Consider the following 17,036-nt stretch of genomic DNA (forward strand, 5'->3'; position numbering starts at 1 on the left):
GGACAGTTCGTCACAGAAATAATTTACAAAGACAAAAGCTTTGCATTCAGAGTGTGTGTGATCAAAGACCAACAACCTTCTCAGCCGAAAGGCGGCAGCCATGATGGGCTCAGTAAGAAAGGTGGAAGTCAGAACTCTATAGAGGATTTGTTGATACTGAACTTTTGAAAGGAGATCCAGTTCAAATCAACATAAGAGACAATGCTGAGCCATACAGTGTACAGCCACCACTTCCTGAGGGACCTGGGAAGAGATTAGCTGCAGATTTATGCAGATTCAGAGGACATAATTAGCTGGTGCTTGTGGACTGTTTCCAGGTATACTGAAATAATGTACCTGAAAGATGTAACAGGTCGCAGTGTTATTGAGAAACTGAAGTACCACTTTTGTTCACATCAGTATTCCAGAACAACCAGTGATGGACAGTGGACCACAGTTTACTGCAGCAGAATTTAAGTCATTCCAAACAACACATGATTTTGATGCTATTACTAGGAGCCAACATTACCCACAAGCAAATTGGAGAGGTGAGAGAGCTGTACAGACAGCCGGGAAAATCCTACAGCAGGAAGATCCATTCTTGCTCTTCTGAGTTACAGATTGACACCGTTAGCAGATACTGGATATAGTCCAGCACAACTCCTGACAGAAAGACCATCACAAAAGTTCTCTTCCAACTTTGGAAAAAACCCTATCTCCAAAGTGGCCAGACATGAAGAGAGTAGCCAAATCAGGTAAAAAATCTAAAAGAGCTTATGAACAACTTCTACAGCAGATACCACTCAGAGAATGGCCACATATAGAACCGGGTGACCATGTTCATGTCAAATTGGATGTAGAAAAAGGATGGGCAACGCCAGCTGTCTCAAAGAAAAACTTGATCATATGTGATCAAGACCGACAGTGAAGAGTTCAACAGAAACGGTTGATGTCTCCAGTTTGCTCTTCAGAAAGAACAGCACAGAACAGCATTACAGATGACAGATGCAGAAGAAGAAGAAGAATCCAGGATTCAAAACCAGCCACAGCCAGTCATTGCAACTAATGAACAGCCAGATGAACAGGTTGTTACATTTTTGAGTCATGTAATTAGAAAACCAATTGGATTCTGCAACATACAACAGATTGATCTGTACTGAACTACAAAGATAGCATGATAATGTAACTATGGGAAATGGTAGGGGTGTAGAACTTAAAGGGGGAGATGTAATGGAATGCTAAACTGTATTGTACTGTTCAGCCACTGGGTAGCGCTGTGTATAAACTACCTACTTAACCAAGTCTGAGCCATACCTGGCAGAGCATTAAAAGGATCTGATGATGATCACACCTGGTGTGTATAAGCAAGCTCTGTTGCCATATCCATATCTGGGGGACATGATTCTGGTCTCCCCCTGTTCATCTCAACTTAACCTGAAATGAGTCAGTCAGTTCTTAACCTCCAGGGCTTGCAGTCTTCCTTTGTCTCTCTCTGTTTCTTAGAGGCAGACCGGTATGGGGCTGTTACCCCTCAGCTATCCCAGTCCTTTTGGCATCCCCATCTTCTTCTGTTCTGCTTCCTTTATAGCTGGGCTTGTTTTCCTTATTGGTCCCAGCCGAGGGTACATGCCTCCACGATCAGCAAGTCTGCAGCTGTGCTGGGCTGTGGTCAGCCTCATCTCCTCTTCCTTCTGCCTATGCTCGTCATGGGGTTTGTAAACCCCATTGCAATCACATGGCCTAGCAGCCTGACTCCATGCATGAAACAGGGACGCCCTGGTGCATGAATTACCAAAGTGCAGAAGCTTCCCAGCAAGACCAGATATTGGAAATATTCGTTTTTCCCCACTGCGCACAATAATGGGCATGCAAATCAAATTACTCTGTGCAAATGGCTCTGTTTGCCCAAGCCATTGCAATAATTTTATATGCAAATTAGGCATCCAACTGCATTTTTGCCCCTGTAATTTTGGAAATGTGGTCTGCAATTTGGGGGCTTTTCTATGAATGATTTGTTGCATTTGACAACTTCAGTGGCTTCCAACCTTTCGAACCTTGGTGTTTCACTTATTCATGAATCCTGGAAAGGACTTTACTCTGGAAAAAGTGCTGTCCCTCTAGCACCAACCTTTTTACCTGTTTTGCTTTTCTTCCCCGCCCTCTAGCAAACCCAGAGGACCAATGGCAGCGGGAGATCAATGAGAAAGGAGAAGTTGCCTGTCCTACGTGTGGCGTTATAACCAGGAAGACCATTGTTGGGCTCAAAAAGCACATGGACGTCTGTCAAAAAGTAGGTGCTCGCAATGGTCAAGTTGAGCTAATTTATTCTGGTGGTGAAGAGATTTGCACACCCAAGATGAAATTATTAATAATAACAAATACCTGCCTCTTATGGAGCACTGTTCATCAGCAGACCTCAGAGCGCATCAGTTTTTAATGGATTTACCCTCACAACACCCCTGTGAGATAAGGTGATGCTGTTTGTCCCCACTGTTCAGAGGGGGAACTGAGGCACAGAAAAGCTCAGGGTTTTGCCCATGGTCACACACACAGTCTGTGGAAGGGCAGGGAATTGACCTGGGGCTCTCAAGTCTTAAGTGGGTGCCCTAACCACTGGGCCATCCTTGCTCTTGTTTGTTAATTAATAATTAATGACTCTTCTCTAACGGATATTGGTGCTTGCTAAACCTCAAGCTGTGGGACACCTACTGGTTGTCTCCAGAGAGCTGACTAGGCGCTTCAGGCTGGCTTCTCCGCCTTCATTTCCAGCTGCTAAATTAATAGATTTTTAAAGCCAGACATGCCCATGGAGATCATCTAATCTGACCTCCTGCGTAACACAGAGAGGTTCACTATGGGACATTCGTGCACTGAGCCCAATAACTTGTGGTTGTGGTCACGCACATCTCTCAGAAAAACACCCCGTCTGGATTTAAATTGTGTTTAAAATAAGGCAAACACACACTCAGTGCCTCTGTACTACTACTTTTCCATGTAGGATATTGCGGCACAGGAGACCTTAGGCATTGTCAAGGGGTGGAGGTGGTTCCCTGGATAATGAATGCAAGTGGAGGTGTGGAAGAGAGCATCTCTGTATTAAAATGTGGCCTGTTAAACGTCAGTCTCTGAAAAACCAACTTACTCAGAATCCATTTAAAACATAAGATGGGTGCCTGCTTTTCAAACTGTTTAGGCATGCGACTGCACACACAGCGTTTGTGCCTAATTTGTGTGTGCAGGTACTGCCCTTGAGCGCACACGTTGGATAATTGTGTCGGTTTTTCCAGGCAAATCCCCAATTTGGACACACAATTGCAGTAATTACACACATAAAGGTGCCCCAAAAGTTTTTAAGAAACTGGGTCAGTACATTTTTGCATAAGCTGTTTTCTTATTGTCTGGACACACCCTCAGTTGCAGCTGTATAACACCTCCGCTGCTGCGTATGCATTGATACCCATTGTATGCGTGCTACTGAGGCCAGACTTTGGGGCAACTAGGTGTGTTTAGTAAGCCAGTCAAAGTGCTGTCGGTCAGTAATGGTACCGTGAAAAGCTGACTCTCCTCTGCGTCAGCATCCCTCAGACAAACCAATTCCATCTTCATCAGGCTCCTGGTGGGTTAGAAGAAGTCCATTCTAATAGAAAGATGACATAGGGTCAGTTCTGACCACTGACTCCGTTGAAGTCAATTGCAAAACTCTCAGTGGTGTCCAGATTTCATCCATTCTCTGTTACATTTACAGTGTGCTTTGTGAAGGTCTCCCTAGACCAGTGGGTAATGTAGAGGGCCATGAGACTGGCCAGCCTGCTTGATGTGTGAATCCATGTGAGAGCAGTAAAACTTGTCTTTCCGCATGTAAACAGGCATGTGGCTGTGCAGATCAGGTAGCTGGGCCTCTTGCTGCCTGCTGGGCCGTTCAGAGGGGCACCATCCTGTGGTGCTCGCTTATAGCCCATAGCTGGTGCTCCTGTCACTTCTGGAAGAATTGAATCTGGCTGATTTGGGCGTGATTTAGCCATGGTTTATAGTTTGCAGTGGTGTTGGAGCCATATTGGTCCCAGGATATTTTAGAGACGAGGTGGAGGGGGTGGGCAATATCTTTTATTGGACTAACTTCTGTTGCTGGAAGTTTTGACCTTACCTAGGGCTCTTCTTTGTGGTTTCTGATGTCAGGAAAATCTCCCATGATGGAATTATAGACCCAGATCCTCTGCTGTGGCTGAGGAGCTCAGCTCAGGGTGAGGGTGCAAAAGAAGCTTTCTGCTCCCCCGATCCTAGCCAGCTGTGGGCCCGATCCTAGCCAGCTGTGGGCCCGATCCTAGCCACCTGTGGGCCCGATCCTAGCCAGCTGTGGGCCCACCTGCTCCTCAGTGTAGATTGGACCTGCTCGGACTTGAATCAATTTCCACTAGCCGCAAGGGCCTGATATGGCAACCAGAGATCTCTTGGGCACTATGCCAGTAGCCGGGAAGGGAGATGGTTTAGGAGCTGGTGTTTTCCTACAGGGTAATCCCCCTACACTTTATACAGTTAAATGACAGCTGTGTGAACGACTGGAAGAATGACATGCATTGACTTCGTTTTGGTGGCTATCTGGACTTGCTGTCTCTTGGTTCACTGTGGTGTGTATTTGCCTCTGGGGTCGATAAATCTTGATATTCACCTCAGTGGAAGTCAATATGAGCTTAATCGCTTTGTAGATTCTGCTTGTCCATCAGCGGGATAGCAGTTGCAATGCAGAGTAGCTCATTTTCATTGCATCTTTTAACAGGCCACATGTAATGCAGAGTCAGGGGTCGTATGGCAGAGTAAGCGTCTCATGAAACTATTCTGCTGATGAAATCTCGATGACATTTTCAAATAGTTCTTCAGTTTTGGACAGTCCAGTAGCAGAGGGGAGTCTATCACATTCCAGGACTCATCATGATTACAGGTGTCTGCAGAGTGCAGTTTCTGCGAGACCAGTAGATCTACATTTTGTATCCCTCTAATGAGCTGAACTGAGACCCCAGGTTCAAGTGCACCCAAGTCTGGGGAGTTGAAAATCCAGGCCTGAAATCAAACTTCTCCGAAGTTTGGGGCATGAGGATTAGAAACCCACATTAAGGTGCATTGGAGAGAGAGGATAAAGCTGCCAGCTCAGACTGGATCCCAGGGCTGGGGTTCTGATCTAAGGTTCTGGTTCAGATCCAGCATCATTCAGTAGCTTTCAAAATGTCATCTTGTGGGGCCTGCATCACGTGTTCCCTGTTGGGTTGAGGCAGAATGTGCTCACTGGGAAATAAAAAATGAAATGGCTGGCGTGGTGACTCCCCTTTAATCTGTTCAGCTGCAGGATGCCTTGAAATGTCAACACTGCACAAAGCAGTTCAAGTCCAAAGCTGGGCTAAACTATCACACCATGGCCGAGCATGTCAACAAGGTAAGGGCTCCCGGAGCACACACTGATATCTCCAGTTTTCATTCTCTCTCTCTCTGTCTCCGGGAGATGCAGGTGAAGAAGATGAATGAAGAAACAATTCTTCTTTTTTTTTAAATGGTGAATTTGGTCCTTATGCAAACAAAGGGCTGGAAGCACTGGCTTTCCACCATCCCACACACAGCTCCCAACATGTACCTCAATCCAGATCTGCAACACGCCCTGATTTCCCTGTACTGAGCACTGTCAGTCCTTAACACACAGCGTATAGCCACATATACAGCGTGGACATCCACTGGACTCCGCACGTCGTAGCATGACCAGAAAAGACTAAAATTGCAAAATTGTGGAGCCAAATTTTCAAAAGTGCCTAAACTCTGCCTCCAAAATTGTGCTTGCAAAACCATGGGAAATGGGTAGTTACTTGCAGGAATCACATAATTTGGCATTTAACCCTCCACAGGGCATGCAACCAAGTCTACCTAGGACATGCAAACGTGGGGTTTGCACAGGAACTTATCTGTGTGCACATAAGCTGGCAGGCACAGACTTTTTAAGGCCGCTCTTAAAAATCTGGTCCTATATGTTTCTGGGAGACCAGGGCAAGGCATAACTGTATTTTCTGTATGTCCTGAATTTACCAATTCCATATTGCATTTTTGTTGTGAATCCGTCTCCTGTGGTCTATTGTAAAAGCAGATTTTTTCACTTATGAGTTGCATATGGATTTTCAAATTAGCCGTTTGCATGCAAACACATGCTAACTGTATGGGCAAATTAAGCAAGCAGTTTCAAGGGCATTGAAACTATGGAAAATCCAGCCCATGACTTTTAACCCGAGACTCTCCTCTAAGAGTTCAGAGAGAGTAATTTCTTGTGAGGGCGAAGTTTGCGACAGCACTCGGCACAGAGGACAGGAGTGAATGGCTGACTCTGTCGCTTCTGTTACTTCCTTGTTTCCAGCCTGGTCCTGTGGAAACTGCTGGAGTTGGTGAACAGGAAGAGCGGGAAAGGCTGAGGAAAGTGCTAAAGCAGATGGGGAAACTGAAATGCCCCAACGAGGTATAAGAACAATTCCTACTTATCGTTCTGCAAAAGGATGAAAGGAATAAAGAACCCAGATACAGAGGCAGCCAGAGACGTCTCTGTGTCTGTGGGCGTTTCAGAATGAATTCGCCGCAGCTCAGTTCTCCCCGGGCGTGTGTGCAATCTGTCAGTTCCTGGCAGGAATGATCATGGAAACAGGGAGGTTGAGGAATATTCACAGAAGGGGAATTCCCAACTGGTAAACTCAAGTATCTGCCCTGAATCTCCTCCAGTCAGGGAACAGAGACATAACACATGTGGGCCAGCATGTCCAATCGTATCTAACCCATCCAGTGGGAATGCTGAATACTCGTGACCAACAAACTGCTCACAGGCAAGCTCTGGGGCAAGAATTATTCACTGAAGAACTTCAGTGAATAGCTGCAATTACATGTACAGTGTACATTGGGAACAGGCACGTTGGGAACAGGTAAAGGAGCAAAATAATTGGCTGTGAAGGGTTTGCCAGGTTGGTCCCACATGCAGCAGTTCTCTCCACCCCAAGATGTACACTTTTCACCCCGTCTGTGATACGTGATTCTGAGAATCCTCGCACTTGGGTGCTGAAGTGCTGCAGGGGGCACAGGTCAAGCCCAGACTGGTCTCCTCCCTCTACTTCTCCGTGTCTGAGGCTAAATGTAATTTTTTGAAGATGTTTTGGAATGAAGGTGTCCACTGGGCAGGCGCCTTTCCATTGACTTGTGCGTGCTCTAAACAAGCGGAGATCTCGGGTTGCTCTGAACCCAAGTCTCAGAATTGTGCCTTTGACGGGTTTGGTGGATGGTACAAAATCATATCGGAGGTGGAGCACACCAGCTGGCAGAGCTGTAATCTTAGAGAAGTAAACTAGGACAGATTCCCCAGAAAGCGAGGAATGTCTGCTCCATTTCCAGGGCAACACGCAGAATGGGTTTGGGACACAACATCCTTGCGCAAAATGAAGGACATGATAAGATACCTCCCAAACTAGTTAGAGAGAGGTTGCGGGGAAGGTGCAGCTGCCTGTGGTTTGCAGCTCCCACAGGAGTTAATGGGGAAGTCCAGGGGCCATACTGTGAAGGTGCAGAACAGCATGGTAGATGGTACTGATGTGTTCCTCCTTGAAATGTTGGAGTGATGGAGCTATGATCCTTTCAGCCTGTTTGCATGCATGTGCAGTGAATGCACCATCTAACCCTCTCTTATTCCCATCTCCATAGGGGTGCACAGCCAACTTTTCCAGTCTGATGGGGTACCAGTACCACCAGAAACGGTGCGGGAAGCAGCCCTCTGAAGTGGAGAAGCCCATATTCACCTGCCCACATTGCAGGAAGAAGTATAAATCCAAGGCAGGACATGACTACCACGTGCGGTCGGAGCACGCTTCTTCGGTGAGACTCGAGAGCAAGGCTGATTGTTAAAGCTTGTGTCTCTGTTCACTTAAGCAGATAGTGTGTTAGCGGCAGCAAACCCCCAAAGCCCACGTTATGTTCATAGGGCAGCAGGAAACTCTCATTACAATGGGGCCAAACTGTCCCTAACTTCTTTAAACACTACCTTGGAGTTTTGAGACAGATGAGAAAAGTTCCGGAGTGGAACAACAAGAGTCAAATGAAGCTTCAGTTCTCTGCTGTTGTGTACACACATCTCACTGCCCATTTAAATGTTCAGTCAGACATGTAATTTGAACGTGAAATTATCCTCTGATCGGACATGAACCCACCCCATCACAAACCCAAAGAGAGTCCCCACTGGAGGCTATTCTTGTGAGTGCCTGCTGCTCAGTGTGAATAAGGCTGGTAGAACTGACTTCTGCGGGTCCATCTATCCTGGAGCTGGAGGTGTAACTTCCATCTTAGCTCAGCATATACGTGCTATCGGTGAGCAAACTAATGTGCTAAAACTAGCAGTATAGCGGCGGCGCGGGCTAGCTAGGCCCCGGGCAGGATGGTACTCACCCAGCCGATCCCACCTCCTGCACCAATGTGTCTACATGGCAAGTTTTAGTGCGCTGGCTTGATGAGATCCACGTGAGCTAGAAATTACACCTCCAGCTACAGTGTAGGGTACACTTAGTCAGTGTTTCATACATTTTGTTGAACTCTATGATGGGACAGTCACTCACTGCTGTAACTTGTTCAGAGTGAGACTTTACTATACGTGGGAATACAGCTAGGGTTAAAATACCATCTCACTAAAGAAGTTAGACTTCTAGCTCTGTTCAGAAGGAAGCTTCACTCCGGTTGGAGGGCCAGATTTGCAGCCTTCAGCCTCTAATTTTGCATGTTTGTGGAGAAGGCCTGGGAAAGTGCCTTTAGCATTTTGTAAGCCCAAAACTTATCTGTATGTGACAATTCCTTTGCAACATGCAGTGCAATCAGTGGAGTGTGCAAAAGCTGGCGTACAAATACACAGGCCCTGAAAGCTTCCAAAGGCAAGAGCTGAACTTCCCTGCACCAGTGATAGGAAGACTTCCCTTTTGTCATAGGTCTTTCCTCTCACAGCTGCTAGCCATTCTCTTTCCTAATCCTTTCCATATTTCAGCCTCCCGAAGAGCCAGAGGTGAAGCCAGAGGCCAGCCCAGTAGAAGATTTTGAAAGGACTCCTAGTGGTAGAATCCGGCGCACATCAGCCCAAGTAGCAGTCTTCCACCTGCAGGAGATAGCTGAGGATGAACTGGCCAAGGACTGGACCAAACGAAGGATGAAGGAGGACCTGGTACCTGAAACTAAGCGAGTAAGAACTCCTGATTTTTCCTGCCATTACGCTAGGTGTGAGTGGAGACACTGGAGTGCCACGCACCTCTACATGCCAAGGAACCAATCTGACAGCTGGGGTGGATCATTTATCCCTTATTTAATAAAATAATAGTGCGGTGTGTGGGCATCCTCACACAGGTGCACACTCGCCGACCCTCGTCTCACCCTCACCAGCTTCCGTCCAAGGCAGGACACGTCTCCGCGCTTGGCTGGGAGGGAGTGGGACTGGAGGGAGCTGGCGGGAGGGAGTGGGACTGGAGGGAGCTGGCTGAGAGGGAGTGGGACTGGAGGGAGCTTGGCTGAGAGGGAGTGGGACTGGAGGGAGCTGGCAGGAGGGAGTGGGACTGGAGGGAGCTGGCAGGAGGGAGTGGGACTGGAGGGAGCTTGGCCAAGAGGGAGTAGGACTGGAGGGAGCTGGCGGGAGGGAGTGGGACTGGAGGGAGCTGGCTGAGAGGGAGTGGGACTGGAGGGAGCTTGGCTGAGAGGGAGTGGGACTGGAGGGAGCTGGCAGGAGGGAGTGGGACTGGAGGGAGCTGGCAGGAGGGAGTGGGACTGGAGGGAGCTTGGCCAAGAGGGAGTGGGACTGGAGGGAGCTGGCGGGAGGGAGTGGGACTGGAGGGAGCTGGCTGAGAGGGAGTGGGACTGGAGGGAGCTGGCTGAGAGGGAGTGGGACTGGAGGGAGCTGGCTGAGAGGGAGTGGGACTGGAGGGAGCTGGCAGGAGGGAGTGGGACTGGAGGGAGCTGGCAGGAGGGAGTGGGACTGGAGGGAGCTTGGCCAAGAGGGAGTGGGACTGGAGGGAGCTTGGCCAAGAGGGAGTAGGACTGGAGGGAGCTGGCGGGAGGGAGTGGGACTGGAGGGAGCTGGCTGAGAGGGAGTGGGACTGGAGGGAGCTGGCTGAGAGGGAGTGGGACTGGAGGGAGCTTGGCTGAGAGGGAGTGGGACTGGAGGGAGCTGGCAGGAGGGAGTGGGACTGGAGGGAGCTGGCAGGAGGGAGTGGGACTGGAGGGAGCTGGCAGGAGGGAGTGGGACTGGAGGGAGCTTGGCCAAGAGGGAGTAGGACTGGAGGGAGCTGGCGGGAGGGAGTGGGACTGGAGGGAGCTGGCTGAGAGGGAGTAGGACTGGAGGGAGCTTGGCTGAGAGGGAGTGGGACTGGAGGGAGCTGGCTGAGAGGGAGTAGGACTGGAGGGAGCTGGCTGAGAGGGAGTGGGACTGGAGGGAGCTGGCTGAGAGGGAGTGGGACTGGAGGGAGCTTGGCCGAGAGGGAGTGGGACTGGAGGGAGCTGGCGGGAGGGAGTGGGACTGGAGGGAGCTGGCAGGAGGGAGTGGGACTGGAGGGAGCTTGGCTGGGAGGGAGTGGGGCGGGAGGGAGTGGGACTGGAGGGAGCTTGGCTGAGAAGGAGCGGGACTGGAGGGAGCTGGCGATTCAGGCTATGTCTACACAGCCCATGAAGCCCGGGCTCTGACTCAGATTTGAGCCCAAACCCCTCTTCCATCCACACATATGTCAGTCTGGCTCAGATCAGCAAGTACTCAGGATCCAGGTGCTAGGACTCTGCCAGGGCGGTGGGTCAGAGCCCAAGTCCTGCTGTGACTCGAGTCCAAGCCCTGTCATTTTGCAGTGTGGAAAGAGGTCAAGCCACAGACCCCAGTCGGATGGTCTACGTAGTGCAATACGGACATGATGGCACAGCAGCGAGACCCAGGTCCAGCAATTGCTAGCCCAGGTTTGGATTGAGGCTTTCCCAGAGTTTGGGGATCAGGAGCCTTGAGGGGGTTCATCACTGAGTCTGGGAGCCAGCTATGGAATTCAGATCTGGATTTGAATTCTAAAGCTGTCCTATTGGGCCCTCTCCACCATATCTCCTGCCAGAGTCCCTCTCCCTCTTTGGTGGTTTTTTGTTTTGTATTTTGGGGTTGGGGAGTGTGTTTTACTTTATATACAGGGCCCTGGGCCTTTTACCAGGCTGCAGCTCTGTGAAATCCTTTTCCGATTGCTCTGAATTTCAGTCCCTGAGTGCTATGATTTCTAAAAGAAAGGTCATTCCCAGGAATGCGTGAACGCTGAGTCCTTCCCATAAAGAGGCGTAACATCTTCCCCCATGTTCTTAGCCAAAACACTGATGTCAGCTTCTTGTGGGAAAGTCACTTCTAGTTAATACTTTGTCTAAAAAATATGATTAAAGGGCCTTAATCCAGATTCTGGGCTCCAAAGAAGGGTCCTTGATCTCAAGAAATCTGACTGCAAGCTGACATATCCAGGGGGTTGTCATGGGCGAATCGCTCCTTGACTTTTAGGTAGGGTCGATATCACAAAGATGAATTTTTTTCTCAGAAAGCCTTGAGTGTGTTGCAAACAGGGCCTCCTTGCCTTGACAACTCATCTTTTCAAAAAGTAAATTCATTATACTCCCTATTCACTCGCAAAATAAACAGCCACAAAAGAGGCAGGAGGGTCTTCGCTGGGCTGCCGATAGGAGTTTTGCTGACTTTAAAATACACTGCTAGGCTCTGCATTGCTTTTTTCCTTTCCAGAATTGCCCTTTTCCCCACCAGACTGGCTTGCTTCACTCAGCCCTGGTCTAAACTTGTCAGCCAGGAGGCTGAAGAAATCCCTCCCCTAACTGACATAGCTGTGCTGCCGAAAGCCCTAGGGTAGGCACATTCATACCAGCAAAAAAAAAAGTCCTTTTGCTTGTGTAGCTTATTTTGTTTGGGGAAGTGGTCTGAGCTGTACTGGGGGTAAACTGCATCTCCACTGGGGAAGGGCTGCAGTGAAGCTACACCAGTAAATCCTCCCTAGTGTAGACAAGGCTGCCATTTTCAAGGGTTATAAGGGAATTAGGTGCTCCCCAATTTTGGGTGCCTAAGGCCTTATGCCCTTTTGTAAAGGCCAGAGCCAGATACTTGCCATCTACTTTAGAAGGAGCCCCTCTGAGTCCCTGGCCCCTCAGAATTCCCAATCTATTAGCCACCACTTCCACAGCATTTGGAGGGAAAATGCTCATGAAAAAGGCAATGTGTCCCATCTCTCCCCCTTTCAGGGCACCTTTGATAGTCCTGAGAACAAAGTTTAAATCCTGGGAGTAGTTTGGTACGTCACAATTGCAAAATAACTCACTGCAGCCTTTTTATCCCTTAGAGCGGGGGTCGGCGACCTTTCAGAAGTGGTGTGCCAAGTCTCCATTTATTCACTCTAATTTAAGGTTTCGTGTGCCAGTAATACATTTTAATGTTTTTAGAAGGTCTCTTTCTATAAGTCTATAATATATAACTAAACTATTGTTGTATGAAAAGTAAATAAGGTTTTTAAAATGTTTAAGACACTTCATTTAAAATTAAATTAAAATTCAGAGCCCCCTGGACTGGTGGCCAGGACCCGGGCAGTGTGAGTGCCAGTGAAAATCAGCTCGCGTGCCGCCTTTGGCATGCGTGCCCTAGGCTGCCTGCCCCTGCCTTAGAGGAACAATTCAGTTCTGTCAATTCCCCCAGCTGACAATTTGTTTGCTTCGAGCCCCAGTGGAAAGTTTCTTAAATGGATGTACCCCCCTTTTACATTCATAACCCAGGTCTTCTGCTTGCTCAATGTGTGTTACAGTCCCTTCGATTGGTGGCCCCCCACAGAAGATAACAAACTTCTACAACGACCAGCTGATTGAAGTTCTCCTGTAGCTAAAGTAGTAGTGGGCTGCTATAGAGCTGAGAACCTAAGTTCAGATCCTGCAGATGGGGGTTGTTATAATGACTCTGAGACAATTTAACAAGCTCCTTGTAACCCAGGCTCTATGGCACTAGAGAAAAACAATTCCTCCAAAATTACTGCACTTCAGCAACATGTTCCTCTCTGCACTAAGCAAATCCACGTTTCTGAATATTGACTAGAGCCTTGTTTTCTTGCCCATAATCTTTACATGACTCTGCTTAAACAGAAATGGGTGAGGTGTTCCACACTAGGTAGCTGCTGGATACGTCACGCTTTGAAGGGCACATTCTGGGAAAGGCCCAGGAAGACACTGTGCAGATTTCTCCTTGAACCTTCTCTGGCATTACTGGGACATAGTGAATCTAACATATCCAGGACGGGGCATCACTCAGATCTCAGACTTTGTTCACACCCGCTCCAGGCTCTGGAGTGATGTGTGCACGTATCTCAATGCTTTGAAGGAAAGAAATTGTGCAGTGCTGTCTCTCTGGAGCTCAAGGAACAAACTTCGAAGAGGCAAGGTGACAGAAGATCTGTTTCATGGTTTGGTGCCCTCCCTCTGTGGACCAGTCTTATTTGGAGAAGCAGTTCTCTGTGCAGCAAGCCCAGAGCGACTCCCCTGTCCTAGATTTAATGTGCCTTATCTCAGGCAGGGACTCTGCTGTCCAAGCCCTGTTCTTCTCCAGTCTCTGTTGTGGTCTTTTGGGGGAGAAACTGTGATTTGCTTTTGTGGTTTTGCTAGATGCGCCTGCAAAGTAATGGCTGAGTGCTATGGCCTGTTCTGGTGAACGTTCTCTGGCTGCATCAATGTCTTGATTAATTAGTTGCTATAAAGATTGTGGCTTTCAGGCAGGGGTGGGTGGCCTACCAAGGAGTGCCCATTTTGATTGGACATATTCCTGGAGCTTTCATCCCATGACATAATCGTTAATTAAAGTGTAATCTTGAATTCCTGGAGACGTCCAGCCAATCCTGGAGGGTTGGCAACCCTAGACCTAGCTTTCAGTGACTAAGCCCTGGAACTGGAGGCTCAAATCCAAGCTGAGATCACATGTGCAATGAATTGGTTGGTCTTGCCTTAGCCTCTTGTGAGCATCTATCCACACCACTGTCCCATTGGCAATCTCTTTAGAGGACTGAGGGGTGATGTTTTCGCACTGATCGAGGCTGAAATGCGCTAGCAAAGCTGCTAGCCTAAAGGAGGAAACACACCTCAGTGCATCCACCGATAGACAGCCACCGAGTTCCAGTTCTGGCCTTTGGCTGAACAAAGAACTATGACAAGTTTAGACCTGGGCTCAGGCTGTGAAATCCACACTGGGATCTAGATTTCCAACACCTCCAAAATCAGGCCAGGTTAGATATGGACATTTGACTTGGCCTATTATAAAGCAAGGGAGCAAAATTCAAATCTGGGTTTGGATTTTCCAGCAAACCCCAGGTGGGGGCAGGAATGAGTTTAGGATGCAAGATGCTGGTTCCAGCCCATCTCAAAAAACAGGGTTCTGTGCTTTGCACAAAAGCTAATTAATTAAGGATCATGGGGCTGAGACTCCCAAACTCATTATACCTGTAACCCAACTAGCTTTGAACCTACATCTCCAAAGGCGAATTGCCTAGTAACTGTATCTCCCCTTCCTCCCAGAGTTTTTGCTCTACAGAGACAGCATGTGATCAGAGAACAGTGACTTGTGCTAAGAACCTCTCTGACTCATAAAGCCTGCTTGATTTGCAGTTTGCTGGCTTGGGCAGCAAGTGTGGTTTTGATTTGTTATGGTGTGTTTTAGGGAAGGAGAGCTGTCTAGAGGGAGAGGATTGAAATATGAAAGCTAATTAAATACAACTTTCAGTCAAAAAGCCTTCCCACCCCACTCATCCTCCCACCCCCAGCTATTCTCCTGAAATGATGATTGGGCCCTAGCCAAATACAGTTGTAGCTGTTTAATGATTTGGCCATGAAGATTTTTATTTACAGGCCATTTGAGAAAATAAATGGAAAAAATAAAATATTCCATGCCTGAGGCTCCTTCTTAATAGAGACATAAAGATGATGCTGACGTCTCTGGAACTGCAGTGCTCTGGGGAAACATGATCTTTGCAAGTTATTGTGACACTGATTTCTCTCTGGAGCTGGGAAGCTGGAGTGACTAGAGATGTTGGAATCTCAGCGTCCCTTGTGAGGCTGCGGGGTCGGGCAGCTGCTGGCTCCATATCCAGTTGCTATTAGTGTTCATTTGTGTTATCTATTGATTTTTTTAAAGTTTTAATTAAAGGGCATGGGACCTTTGCTGCCCAGGTATAGGTTTCAGGGCCAGTGGACAATGCTTTGTGTGCTCCTCCCCACTCAGGTATGGCATCCCCACACAGCTCCAAGCAAGGATTCCCGTCAGGAATCTGTTGGCTCCATCTAGCCTCCAGTTATGGCACCCCATTTCTCCTGGACAGAGTTGAGTGCGTGAACGTTGTTCAATGGTCTGTTCTGAGATGTGGCTCTTTCATTTTTCAGTGACATTTGATTGGCAATGAAAGGCCTGTGTTTGAGGACAGACCTCTGGGTGATTAAAGTCATCTGAACTTGGTGGGACACTGGCATCCCCTTTCTCAGCGAGTGCCATGTTTCAGAGTAGATTGCCGGAAGGGAAGCATGTCGCCCCATCCTAAGTAGAAGAAAGCAAGAAGGCAAAATCAGCATGTTCAGTAAAGTCACCGATGAGAAAGAACTGTAGATTGTCAACTCCTAAGTCTATTGGAAAATGTGATCTTGAATTCCTTTGGGGAACACTCTCCAAACAAATCCTGTTCTTTTTCAAGCGCAGTTAATCTATGCATTATCACTTGTGAGCACAGGTGGTAGAATTCACACATACAAAATCCATCAATCTAAATTTTCAGAAAACTGTCTGCAGTTCCACACACACAAATGCATGCACAAATGCAACAGCAGTAGCTGCATCTACAGCTAGCCAGTTAGACTATGTAAATGAGCATTTCTGCATGCAATTACCACAACACAGCCTGCAAAGCAAGCATGTAGTTGCACATACATTTTCCTGAAAACTTAAGCCAACAGATGCACATGCAAGAGTACAGCACAGAAATTGTCCATGGACATGATTGTGTGTGCAATGCTGCGCATGCAGAAATGGAGTCCACTGTGAGGCTCATTTGAAGGTCTGGTCCCTTACACTAAGCCCCAAAGTTACTAACAAAGCTGTAATTAAAATGAGAATAAGAGGCCACCTGGAATGAGGGAACTTGGAATGAGAGGCCAAGCCAAAAAAGAGAGCAGAGGGAGACACAGAGTCTTTCATTGTTTAATGGAATAGTCCTGTTAATCAGTGGATGGAAGCCATATAGGCTGTTGAAAGTTAGGCATCACCCCCTCTGCCAGCAATAGAGTGTGGTTTGTTAATTGGTTAGGAAGTGCAGCAATGCTATAGGGGCATCTTTAGCACAAAATTGTGGAAATGTGGGGCTCAGTCCTGCCCCCACTGAAGTCAATGGGAGCTCAGACTCCAGGACAGCTACGTTTCTGTCTTTGGAAAACAGCTGCTTCAAATAGTACTCGCTGGCACCAGTTATACTGTAGACAGTTCTCCCGCGCTACTCTGTCATATACCTTAACCAGCCTCGCTTTCATTCGCAGTCCTGGCCACTCCAGAGCAGAGACTGGCTCTCACACTGGGTTGCATTCAGTATGTTCCGTGGCGAGGATGACATAGCTATGAAGGACTTGGCTGAAACCTCCAAACTCATTGTTTAGCCCTGATTCACCTCTTGGGGCGGGGGGGAACCCATTCAAAGGCCCAGAGGGCTGGTGTGCGCAACTCTGCTAATAAGGTTCTATTGTTTGGCAGCTAAATTACACCCGGCCAGGGCTTCCGAAGTTAAATCCGAGGCTCTTGGAAACCTGGAAAAATGAAGTGAAGGAGAAAGGACACGTCAACTGCCCCAATAACGTAAGGAGGTTCTCTGTACACAGGGTGTGTGGGTGTGATTTTTCAAAAGAAAACACAAGGCTGGAATGTTCAGTAGAAAGAGGGAATTCTCAATGGGAAAACCTCTGAACTGAACAGTGAGATGCTTGCTCAGGTTTTTATTCAGTCTGTA

General features: G+C 48.0%; 1 protein-coding gene across 4 annotated transcripts in view; it reads left to right on the forward strand.

Moving 5' to 3' along the window:
- Positions 1-17,036, forward strand: part of ZNF512B (zinc finger protein 512B) — a 62,591-nt gene that overhangs the window by 32,804 nt on the left and 12,751 nt on the right. For 2 of the 4 annotated variants that reach the window (XM_050918262.1, XM_050918263.1), the window contains exons 9-14: positions 2,145-2,269; positions 5,312-5,404; positions 6,365-6,463; positions 7,687-7,857; positions 9,011-9,202; positions 16,784-16,885. In XM_050918262.1, the coding sequence (XP_050774219.1) occupies positions 2,145-2,269; positions 5,312-5,404; positions 6,365-6,463; positions 7,687-7,857; positions 9,011-9,202; positions 16,784-16,885 (782 nt within the window). The remainder of the gene's footprint in view (positions 1-2,144; positions 2,270-5,311; positions 5,405-6,364; positions 6,464-7,686; positions 7,858-9,010; positions 9,203-16,783; positions 16,886-17,036) is intronic. The other 2 variants (XM_050918264.1, XM_050918265.1) reach the window with 1 other exon arrangement.

Source organism: Gopherus flavomarginatus, chromosome 11 (genome assembly GCF_025201925.1).
Source record: "Gopherus flavomarginatus isolate rGopFla2 chromosome 11, rGopFla2.mat.asm, whole genome shotgun sequence".
Lineage (NCBI taxonomy): Eukaryota > Metazoa > Chordata > Testudines > Testudinidae > Gopherus > Gopherus flavomarginatus.